The sequence below is a fragment of the Lissotriton helveticus genome, chromosome 11 (genome assembly GCF_964261635.1).
Source record: "Lissotriton helveticus chromosome 11, aLisHel1.1, whole genome shotgun sequence".
NCBI lineage: Eukaryota > Metazoa > Chordata > Amphibia > Caudata > Salamandridae > Lissotriton > Lissotriton helveticus.
This window is the reverse complement of record NC_136072.1, coordinates 113,062,616-113,075,803: the sequence shown is the minus strand read 5'-3', so window position 1 is coordinate 113,075,803 and position 13,188 is coordinate 113,062,616. Positions and strand designations below refer to the sequence as shown.

At 39.7% G+C, this 13,188-nt stretch overlaps 1 protein-coding gene across 2 annotated transcripts in view; it reads left to right on the top strand.

Annotated features, from left to right (window-relative positions):
* Positions 1 to 1,523: 1,523 nt before the first annotated feature.
* The window catches only part of PEX5L (peroxisomal biogenesis factor 5 like), a 392,012-nt gene continuing 380,347 nt past the window's right edge, over positions 1,524 to 13,188 (top strand). For both annotated transcript variants that reach the window (XM_078668173.1, XM_078668174.1), the window contains exon 1: positions 1,524 to 1,622. In XM_078668173.1, coding sequence (XP_078524299.1) covers positions 1,554 to 1,622 — 69 coding nt within the window. In that variant the 5' untranslated portion in view covers positions 1,524 to 1,553. The remainder of the gene's footprint in view (positions 1,623 to 13,188) is intronic.

The window sequence follows — 13,188 nt, the reverse complement described above, 5'->3', positions numbered from 1 at the left end:
TTAGTCCCTATCTAAATCACATGTAGCACTAATTTAGAAAAAGCTAGATTAAAAACTTTAATGAAACACTAACCATAAGCCTCCATTTTTAAAATAAAAAAATCATGCAGGGACAATTGAATCAATGTTAAAATAGACCATCATTTCCATTCACTATACTTAGTCATTGCTTGACATTCCTTTGTGTTCACTCACTTTTAGTGTGCAATACATATGTATCCCTAAAATATATTAAGCAAATGCAGCTCACACAGTAGACACATAATTTGTTTTTGTGTTTTTTCTCTTTTTTGTGATTGAGATTCATTTTATATAGGTATGCATTGTGCATTCGTGGGGGGCAAAATTGCAGTTTAAAGCAACCTATCTTATTGTGACTTAGCCCCCACAAATCAAGCACGTCATTTTTTAATGTATAGAGTGAACAGGGTTGATAATTTCACCAACCCCAACTTCATAATCGTTTTTTTAAACCTGGCTACCATTCTTAAGTGCATGAAGCTCCAAATGTTTCTAGAAAGGGAGTGGGGAAAATATCTTCTATTGGAAGACTTTATTGGCAGAAAAAATAGCAACATCTACTTTTGTTGGGTAATTATTTTTCAAAAATGTTTTTGTGGAAACATTCTCTGCTAAAAGATTTAACTCTCCATTCAAAAATGTTTCCTACAAGAAATTTCCATTGCAGGAAAATGTGGGCAAAATACAGAATTTTTCGACTTTTCAAAATACATTGTCTCTGGCATAGTATAGTTTGCTGCAAGTGGCCCATCTGATCATTAGTTTGTCTGAAATTCCATTTTATGTAAATTGAAAAAGCAGATAAGATTTATTACAGATAAACCCGCACATGTAGGAAAAGAGAAATCATAATAAAGTTGGTTGTATGTCTGTTAGATGGGAAACAAAAGATTTCTCCATTTTCATGAACACTGAACACCAGCTGTTTTACATCACTCCCTTATTGAGAGCCCTCTTCAACTGCTGATTAGAATTCCTTCAAATGGTTTTAGGGTCAGTCAGCACAATATTGCAATGCTGGCCACTTGGGGCCAGCTCCTCTAAGCTGAATACAACTTCACTCACAATATTTTATCATGTGTTATGTGTAGTTTACTGCTCCCATCAAAGGAGACATAGTTGTGCAATAGGAATACCAGATACAACAGCCCAAAGTAGTATATCAGAATCAACAACAGGGTGCCATGACAAATATACTTGCAATGCTATGTGGAAAAAATTAAAATTGCACAACATATGAAACCATTGAACATTTAATTCAGTTATAAGGGCCAAGGAATCCACATTTCCAGTGTTACATCAGAATTGTTACTACTAGTAACTATTAATAATTTTTTCATATTTCATAATTTCAGAACATCTAAAGTGATCAAAGAATCACTCAATGAGGGAATGATAACATGATGTAGCGCTTCTAAAAACATAGACTGCATATTAAAAACAGGTGACAAAGGCAAATTTCCTGACGCAAACCATTGTTGATTTCACTGTTGTAGGGGAAAGGCTCTAGGGCGGCAGATAAGGCTGTTGCCATGGTGATGAAGGAGATACCAAGAAAGGAGTCCGCTGAAGGGAAGCCCCTCCTTACTATGACATCACAGGTGGGCTGAATGTTAGGAGGACTCTAGGAAGCTGGCATATGTCAATCTGTTGGAGAACCACACGCAATGTTGTGTGATCTGAGTCAAAGGCATGTCATTTCCACAGCATCATTACAGAACTGACAAAATGAACAAATTCAGCCTACTGTGAGCAGTGGTTATTGTTATAGCATTTCAGTTTCAAAACTTTGTTAACATATCCAGAACTGTAGGGTTTGCTAACTTCATGAAGTTACAAACAATTTAATTCCATAAATTTTGAAGTTAATGAACTAATAGTTTTACAGAAAACACAGAATACATATGTCAGTTTCCAAGTGCAGTCTTTATAGTGATACGTGTCAAGCATCTCTATTACTGTACATCTGTGTCTTTGTGTGAATCTATATTTTTACCTTAGTTATACACATTTCATTTTCATTAAACTGACAACCTTGTGACACATTATTTCAGATACATAATTTCTAGTATTTCATCTTGTTTACTACCATAAGTAAACTGATTCAATGTAATCAGATGCAACTTACAATTACAAATGTGGAAATGAAAGAAATGTGTAAGGAAGGTAGTTCTCAAAACTATTGGTTTCTCTTCGGCATGTAAGTATATTATGTTTTTACATAGGATCTCATTGGCTGCCAAACTATTTGAATCGTGTTAACTGGCTTTATTTGCTGTAGACTCACTATTTATTCGCTGAAGACTCATAACTGTTAATTATTACACAAGACAGAGTGTGCGCCCTCAAAGGACCAATATGTGAACATTGTTGAATTGGCTTGAAACCTATGTTTTATGAGTGTTTCGCTAGATCTCAGATATCATGCAAAAATTATATTCAATATGATATATCAAAGTATATTGTTTAACACAGGTTGCCCCTTCCACTTTCATGTAGCACCAGCAATTGCTCTTCAGCTGATGCTCCTGTTTTTTCCCCCAGTGTTTACAAGGGGGGCACTGTAATGGGGTAATGGAATAAGTTATCTGTGATGACAATAAACCCATAGCAGGTCATAAAGTCAAAATGAGCAGAACACTGATAGTTTCTAAAAATTCAATGTTGTGGCCATTGATAAAATCCACAGAGATGGTAGGCAGAGAGGAAATCCACAGAAGTAGATGGCAGTAGCTATTATTCTAATTGAAACAGAATAATATACATCCCCATTCACATCAATCAAGACACCAAGTTTATTGAACTCTAAGTTCACAGTCTATAACAGTCACACTCACATGCTAAATAAACGTCTGCTCACTCACATTCTACTAGGAACTTAAAGCACACTATTCTGCACTCTCATTCTCTCACTCTCTTTCACACAAACATAAGCATTTACTTTCTAACTTACAAAAGCATGACGAAAAAGTAATGTAAATGTAAAGCACCAGAATTATTGTAATTTTTTACTTATAAAGAAGTCACAAAAATGCACCCCTCTTACACCAAGCCCTCATTTACATTATGTATATTTGTATTTCGTTCAGAAAGATTCACAAAGGCGATACATTACATTTTAAAGCATGCTCCTCATTTCCTTTCAATAATGAATTCAACGTTAGCTTCAGATTTATCCAAACCTGTTGGATGGTCTTCATTGTTCTCTAACCTCCATTTGTTTATGTTCCTTATACCACCATACAGAGCAATCATATCCAAAGGCAGTTTTTACCATCTATGGACACAACTCTCACCCCATCCATTTCATTAGCTAAAATTGATTCAAGAAGTTGTATCATGTCTTCAGTTTTTACTTTGATACCATAATTCATCTACTTCCCTACTGTTACCTTTTCTAATTAAATTCATCTTGTTGAGTGTATTCAGCAGGTTAGGCCACACCTTTTATTCCTTCACTTTGACAGCCTCATAAGCAACTACAAAACAGGATTTTAGTGGGAACAATTGTCAACGATTAAAACGGAGTTCAACCATTGACAAACCTTTGTGTTATTTTGTATGACTGCAGTGTGTCATGCACAAGCATATCATATCACATAAAGACTGCCAACTTCAAAACATTTTTTAATGTCTGAGACAGAAATGCGGTGGGAAAGGCCATTGTGAGGGATTGGGGGTTTATGCCGAGCACCCACTAAGGCCCACGCTTACCGGCCCTCAAAACACAAAGAACATCTTCTGATGCTACATCAGATGTTCAGCAGGGATGTATGACATTACCACGCATGCCTTTACATCGCAGTTTTTACAACGCATGCTGTTACAACGCATAGCGCTAAGGGGTGCTGGATAGTGAATAGTTTAATTTACTATTCCAACTCCAGTCCCCGTGGATAGTAGGGAAGGTGTTGGATAGTAAATTAAATCTATTCCCTATCCTAGAGCGCCCCCCAGCGCAATGCGTTGTAATGACATGCGTTGTAATAGTTGCGTCGTAAAGGCACTGCGTTGTAAAAGTTGCGTTGTAAAGGATGTCTCCCGTTCAGCAGACATGACAAAAACCCTGCTGACTTCTTCACAGAGCCACAACACAAGGCCTGGATATACACTGGGGTTTCAAGTTCATCTTTAATTACACTATGTGAAATTCACTGTTCCACAGGGGATTGGTAAAGGGGGACAATATTGTGGAACAAACATGTTGGTAGTATGTTTATTGCCAAGTCTGCATATGGATGATTTAATGGATGTAAACCTGTGTATTATCTTTCAACTACAAAATTTCCATCATGTGCTGCAAAGCAAATTCCACATGATTATCGTTAGCACTGTTTGCTATACCTTTTTCATAATCCTTGCATATGCTTTTGGCGTTTGGTGTAGAAACACATTTAACATCCAACTATATACTAGAATAGTATGGCAGAATGATTGCATGCCTAAACTATGAAGACAAAGCAATTATGTTGTGGTTGTTACACTTTTTTTGGCACAGCCACGATGCACAATGGTATTTGAGATTTACAAAACCACATGAGGACCAATTTGCATTGCCTTACATGGCTTCATGAAAAAAAGTAATCCAACACAGTGCATTGTGCAACACTGTGTCAGGTAGGAGTTGAAACATGGGTGTTCCCATGCTGCACACCACCACATATTTTTTGGTCCTCATTTCACCATGGCATCGGCAACTCTTAGACCATTTGGCAACCTCGGTCCGTCTTGCGGTCCATTACATTCACTTGCCGCAATGCCACCCAGGCTCTGGTCTAATCGGGAGAGGGCAAAAACCCGCCTCCGGGTCCATGGCCTGGTGTAATCATAGGTCTATATTTGGATGTTTTTCCGGCAGCCCTACTTATCGCCATGAATGCTAGCTTGCTCATTTTTTAAATCCTCTCAGATTTCCCCCGACCTTGGTGATTTGCATTTAATGTCCATATTACCAGTCGACTTGAACACCTTTAACCACTCCGTTGGATGTGGGAGAGCTGGATCTAACCAATGTTTACAAATTCCCTGCCCAGCCAGAAATAGCAGGTAAAATTCTAGGCCCCATTGCTATGCTATGCTATGCGGTTTTATATAGCCCACAGCTGCCCCAGCAAAGGGGCGTCCCAGCGCTGAAACAGAAAACAGCAGAACAATAGACAACATACAACAATCTATAGGGGAGGAAAGAAGTGCATTTTAATGGCCTTATGAAAAGCCAGGTCGTTTTCCATACTACGAATAGCGGTGGGGACCGCATTACAAAGTCTGGCTGCCAATACACCAAAGGATCGACCACCAGCACGAACCCTCTTCACTCGTGGAACAACTGCCAAATGCTGGCCCGTAGACCGGAGTTGGTGGGAGGGTGTGTAGGGTGTAAGCAGATTGGCCAAGATGTCTGAGGATTTTAAAAGACAAGCAAAGAGTTTTGAACTCACTACATTTAGCCACAGGCAGCCAATGTAGCCAACGGAAAACACTGGAAGTGGGGCATGTCCTGGGCAGACCTAACAAGGCTCTAGCAGCAGCGTTCTGGACCCTTTGCAGTCTTGTAACTTTTGCTTTGTTACCTCCCAAGTCGAGTGAGTTGGCTTAGTCCAATCTAGACAAACTAGATGCCAGGATAATTACTTGCCTCACGGCCGGGTCAAAGAACCCCAGCACTGGTTTGAGCCCCCGTAAAATGCCAAAACATGTTCCTGCTACTTTCTTTGTTTGTGTCTGAAAGCTAAGGGCGGAATCCACCCACACACCCAGATTTTTTACCACCTGTTTGGGGACTGGTGCACAGCTCAACTTGGCAGGCCACCAATGCTCACTCCACAACTCAGTGTTTCTCCCGACCAGCAGGACCTCGGACTTGTTGACATTTAACTGAAGACAGTTGGCAGTCATCCACTCAGATATGATCTCCAAATCCCTCTGGAACTTGCATGCGCCCTGATCAGAGTCATCTGAGAGAGCAACTACCAACTGTGTGTTGTCCGCATAAGACACTGCTGTGAGCCCTCTGATTTTTGAACTGGTTGCACATACACTTTGAACAACGTAGGGCTCAGGGCTGAGCCCTGCGGTACCCCATATTTGATGGTATGGATCTTGGATGCAAAAGGGGGAACTGCAACCTGGAAGGTCCTGTCAGCTAAAAAGGAGACAAACCACTCAAGGGCAGAATCCCTGATCCCCACCTCCTCCAACCTCTGCAACAGGATCTGGTGGGAAACAGTGTTGAATGCGGCACTCAGATCTAACAAAATCTTGCTTACTACTCAGATAATTGAGCTTTTTGTTGTCCACCCCAAAGTGTAACAAAGTCTCTGTCAAAAATACATGTTCCCCTAAAAATCCCCCATAGTTGTTTGCACCATTTTCCAATATTCTTGCATCTTAGGGCGTGAGAAGAATATATGTACGTTGTTCGCTCTTGGGAGGTTACATCTCTTGCAACGGGCACTTGTGTGTCATGAAAGTAGCCACTTTTTGAGGGGTCCAATACAGCTTATTAATTACAAAGAAGTGGTGCCGCTTAAGGTTCGCAGGCATGACTGTTGAGTATAATAGTTTTGCCTTCCAAATATATTAATTTCAATGCAAATTGTGCACAGTTGCAATGTCTCACGTGTTCCTAAGGTATGTGCTGATTTTTACACACGTTATCAAGTCTTATACTTTTAACAATGGTTCTAAAGTGTATTTGTCCCCAAATATTATAATGTTATGTTATGTTTTAATTGAATTGTACCCTGCCTTGGTCGGACTTTGTGGGTAAAATCCTTCAATTTCAATACCATTTATTCAAATAGGGACAGCCCTGCCAAGCTTCCCAGGTCTATGCTTGACCTGCTTCTCCAGTCCATGTTTTCTCTTTGAATGCAGACTTTTACAAAATAGGACTACAAGACACAGAATTCAAAGAAAAACATGGACTGGAGCAGCACATTTACTCATGGACCTGAGAAATATGGCAGCTATGTATGGATATACATGTGTCTTCTAGCATTTGCTTAACTCTCTTTGCTGTTTCACCATCCACCTGCATAAATATCTTCTTTATACACTCATTTCTTATCAAATTCTCTTTTTGGACTATACACTTTTCCACACAAACATTCCTCTTCTTGTAAGTGATGTATGTCCTGTACCCTTTCTAGAGCTGCCTTACATCACTGTAATCATTCACATGTGTAACTTTTCCTTTTCTGATTTTCAAGTTTCTGTTGACTTCAGAACACATATAACACCACGCCGTTCACGGCCTTTGGCATGAGTGGTGCAGGGTTGGGCCGCGGTGACACCATCCCTTGGGCATTTTTTTTTACAGTGTAGAGGAAATGTCGCCCCCCTCTCTTAGCACTTTCGGCCCCAAAAACCCTATCCCTGAAGCCAAACAGTATTTGTAAAGTGGAGGGTGACACATGGCCCGCTCCCTAGCCAAAAGGGGCCCATGGAACCCTATGTCTTGCGGCCTTTAGGTGGACACTCTAGAGCCAATAGCAGCCCTGCTATCCTATTCCTTGGGGCCAAACTGCATGTGCAAGGGGAACGGAGCACACTGCCCACTGCCCCAACCCAATAGTGGCCAAGGGGACCCAAGAACACAAAATATATATATTAAGGGAAGAAGGGCACACAGCCCCACTTCCTGAGCCCTAATAGACCCCCTTGGATCCCGCCCTCCAAGGCTGAATTCCAGTAAAAAGGGGAGGGGACTGCACTGCCTCCCTCCCCAAGCCATACTAGGCCCTGAAGATCACATCCCCAGTGGCCGCATGTCAATATGAAGGGGAAGGAGGCCACACGCCCCTTATCCCAAAGCCCATTGTGGCCTTAGGGACCCAATCCCTTGGAGCCTCTGTAAATTAGAGGCTGGTGCCCCCAGTGGCCACTTGGGGCATCCATAAAGCATTCCCCTGGGAGCCACAAAAGGTGCCCCAGGGGCCCATGGCCCTTGCCTGCTCCCTGCATACACAGGGGCCTACTTTTCTCCTGCCCAGAGTTAACAGATGCTTATGCTTGTTCCCGCCAGCTGGGAGCAACATCTGTTTCCATGCCGCATCAAGGTAGGCAGGAAACAGAAGTTTGCTCCCACCCTGTGAGAGCACTTTTAAACCACTAGTGAGCAGACATACTTTTCCTGCCCACAATCCTGCAGGCAGGGAAAGCATGTTTGCTCTCGCCTGGCAGGAGATTTAAAAATGCTTGGCAGGGGTGTTAATGACACAAGTTATGTGTCCAAAATGGATTTTTACGATAACGTGCGATATTCGCAATGGCGCCGTGACCGCCAGCGTGGCTCCAAGTGTACCATCTTGGGGACGTCGCAACTATTGTGACATAATCGCGAATATTGGTTGAAATATAAAACACAAATCATCTATATCTATATATACACACTGAACGGTCATAGCCTCAGACTCATGTATGCACTCACAAACTCACTCAGACCCTTATACACCCTTTCACATACACACTCACACACTTATACATCTAGTCACATACCCACTCAGATACTCATGCACCCACTCACATAACTATTCAGGTACTCATGGAGCTACTTACAGATTCACTCAGAGAGTGACTCACCCATGTATAGACCTACACAGAGACTCATGTACCTACTTAGAGACCCACTCCTAGACTTATGCACATAGTTTCCTACCCACTTAGATACTATTACACCCACTCACAGACCCACCTGAGCACTCATGTACCCACTCACAGACCCACTCAGATACTCATGCACCCACTTTCAGACTCACTCAGAGAGTCGAGCACCCATGTACAGACCCACTCAGAGACTCACGTACTCACTTACAGACCCATTCACAAGCTCATGTATGTACTCACAGACCCACTGAGACAGTCACACACCCACTTATAGATCCACTCAGACACGTATACACTTATGTAATCAGTCACTCACTCATACACTCAGAGACTCACACACCCTTCACTGACTTACTCAAATATACATGGACCAACTCACTCACCCACTCAAAGACTCATGCATCAACTCACAGATCCACCCAGACACTCAGCCTCCCAGTCACAGACCCACTAAGACACACATGCATGCACCCAGTCACTAACCCACTCAGAGACTCATGCTCTCAGTCACAGACCCATTGAGACACTCATACACCCACTCACAGATCCACCCATACACTCATACACCCACTCACAGAACCACTCAGACACTCAGACACCCATACAGTCACTCACACACTCACCCAGAGACTTGTTCAATATATAATTATAGAAAAAAAATACAAGGATGTTATAAGCATGAAATAAAATTTAAAAAACTTAGAAATTCACAGAAAAAAAACAAAGGTTACAGGGATGTTATAGTTAGGAAATAGATTTTGAAAAACCATAAAAATTCACTGAAAAAACAAAGGTCACAGGAAGTCTGAAATTTCACTCGTACAAAACCAAAGAAATTCAGTAGTTATAGTACGCTGAGCTAACTATAGCTTGCTCTCCCACAATGCACTGTCTATGACCTCACAAATTACATCACTCATGACATGGTCTGTGACATCACTGATGACATTACTAGTGACATCTCAAATGACATCACAAATTAGCACAGTAATGTTTTCACACCTTTATTCCTGGCATACCAAAGTGTGATACATGGAAAATTACTTCTCATGTCATTTGCACAACTGTCTTTAGACAGCGCCACCAAACATGGGTGTATGAGCACATATTGTCAATTTTTATAGATGTGAGTGAAGAAAATACCTCATTGGAAAAAGATTGGCACTGGGCAAAAGTGCTGTTAATCCATCTGTGCTAACAACTATATCATAGACATACAGACAAATAAATAATTACTCTAGATCCACATGATATACAAAAATATATTCTGTTTATTATTCTTATGAATTTTTTGTTTTCTTCTTTTTATCTTTTTGTATCTTTGATTTTTGATTATATATCAAAAGATATTAAATATCATTACATACAATCAAGCGACAATAAAATTGGTCAGAGACAAAAAATGATTCCATCATTTGATATATCAGCCAATATAATGAGGTATGACCACACACAAAAACAACATTAAAAAGATGAAAAAAAAGAGAAGACCATTTGTAAACATGGACAATAATATGTCAGTAGATCCTGGGATATCAGATAGGAATTAGATGTTAATATCCATAATTGATTTGGAAACACTAGTTAAAAGACATAGATGTCACCAATGCGTTTCAGTCTTGGACCTTCCTCAGGGTGAATCTACTAGTGGCATACTAAAATAAAGAAAAAAATGACATAAGCGTATATCTATGATACAGATGTAAGTTGCACTGCACACTTTACTGTAGAAAATTGGCAACCCCCCCTTCCCCACAATATACAGACTTCCAAAGGACAGTTTCACTGAGGCCTTCCGATCACACCAGAAAGATAAACATAGAAAAGGCTAAAATAAAGAGAAAGACCCCAATTTCCAAATCATTGCATCCAATCACATGACCAATTCAGTACTAAAGGTTAAGTGTATGCTTACCTAACAAATTTGTATATGAAATACTATCATACAAGGAATCTTGTGGACACTGTTTTTGATATCCGCTTTCTCACTTTTTTTGCTCTCAATACAGGATATGATACCTATGATAATGATATAAATGTACAGAGTAGTTCTTAGGGCTGATACCCAATATGAAAAACACACCTTAACTAGTATGTACACTCTGAGTGGTATTTACCTTCAAGATTGCTCGTTATGATACCCTGAAATTGTTGAGCAGCAATATTGCTTCAAGTTAAAATGTATTCAAGCAAGAAGGAAAAACTTAATATAAAGAAAAACTAGAAAATATGCACAACTGAGACTTATGAAGTATGTTTAGAGAAATGAGGGCTGTCTACAAACTGATTTCCACAAAGTCAGCAAAATTCTTACCTGTTAATTTTTTCTTTTTTTCTGCAAATTCACCTATTGATGACCGGCGAATTCCATTAATCTAAAGCCTCAGGATAGGTGAAGTTCATACTATTTGCTTAACGAGCTAGATTAAAAACACTGGTAGGAACCCCATAAATACGAACCGCAAAAACCAATATTAATAAAATGTGTCTACGAACGGGATGGGATAGATACTGATAGAGGCCCACCCCGCGATAAGGAGCAACATTGTATCCAAAGGTCTGGCCGATAAAAACTCACCAATTCCAAAAGAAAGTTGGACGCTGTCCATATAGCCCGGTGTGTTGATGATCCAAATGAGATTCTAAATAGCGCAGACCGGAAATACTCTGTACGGTGCGCCCACGTTACGTGGAAGCGTCATCATAATGTGACCGGAACTTGTGTTTACAAGTGAATGCAGGCTACCATTTTTGTAGTTTATAATGCGGCAAAAAACTACAGAAAGAATCCTACCTGAATAATAAAGTTGCAAAAATTGACGAATCGAAAATGGACTCATGCCAGCGAAATTCTTAACATGTAAATGCCGAATATGATAACTGAATTTACTGATCCCGAGTGTGGAGTTGACAATGATAAATGTACTATAGTCTTATGTAAAAACAGAGCTTTACAACTACAAAACACAATCGTATATGGCTATGGCATGCATGCTAATAATTACAAAAAACTATGTTTTCTATCATAAAGATACTAGCAGATAAATATACTTACATTAATATTCATGTCTATGGCCTCAGTGACTATATTTAGCTGGTAGACCATAGAGGGCAGAGTTTAACTGGAAGTCGCATAACTAAAACAGTAGTTATCAAGATTTAAATTCTGCAAATTACAATTAAGTACTCAAAGGATTTAATTTAATTTTATGGCCTGCTCCCAGGGAATTTCCATATTGTCCCCTTGGTGGCAGTGCCCAATTGGAATATCCAATAAACCTCTCACATTTTGCGTATGGCTTCTGTGGACTTCGCACAACTGTCTTTAGACAGCGACAACAAACATGGGTGTATGAGCACATATTGTCAATTTTTATAGATGTGAGTGAAGATAATATCTCCTTCAAACGTATGTCCCAGATTTGTATTTGGCAGACGTGCAACAAATGGTAAATTCCACACAAAAACAAATCAATCGTTTAGGCAGAAGATGTGCAGCAGAAGGTTGCCCCTGCTGTTCCATAATCCAATTGGCAGATATAAGTCTAAAATCGAAAAGATTTGGGGATTATCCTCCAAAAAAGCTGGATTTTATATAATGCTATCAGTAAACTGGAAAACAACACAAGTGCCAGTACTGTAACTTGTTCTCTATAGTCAACTACAACCCAAATGAATAAAACAAATTGGTCTGTTTCGTATAACGTCGCTAGTTAAATGGTTTATTTAGTCCATCAAGTTTTTTTTGGTTTTCTTTTAAATTTCTCAGAAAAAACCTTTTTTGTGCATATACACAAGTAAATACAATCTTATCACAATAACATAACATACCTATACATATTTACAATTTGGCCACCGGCCAAATAAGGTCCGCCTACCTTATTCCTAACAGGGTTCATCTCCCCGTATGTAACTCGTATGATGAGGGGACCAGAATTCTAAACATAAACAAGACATTAATGTATACATAGGACTTTTACTCACAATTGACATTAGAGACAACTACAACTTTGAGCAAGGACTGACCTTTTTTAACGTAGCCCAATGGCAATAGTCTGCATATTTGGCCGGTGGCGGCATGTTTTTTGTAAACCAGCTATATTTGAATAGGTCATTAAACCTTGTCTTTCACTTTTTGTAGATTGATATTTGGTCCTGAGGAGAACTCCGCATTCAGGGAGTTCGAAACGCGTCGACTGTAGGTGGCTGAGTGTCATTCACTGGGATTAGAAGGAAACTGTTACAAATATTCAGAATAGTTTTCCAACATGTACATTTGTATCTGACATTGTTGTACTGATAAGGCGACTTGGGTACATTAAGTGTTAAGGAACGTTTCTTTAGACACAAAGCCACTTTTGTTTCATTGTGTGTGTGAGGATGGTATGACTGTCGAATGAATGCATTAGATTGTAAATATAGAGAGGATGAATTGTAAATATGTATAGGTATGTTATGTTATTGTGATAAGATTGTATTTACTTGTGTATATGCACAAAAAAGGTTTTTTCTGAGAAATTTAAAAGAAAACCAAAAAAAAACTTGATGGACTAAATAAAC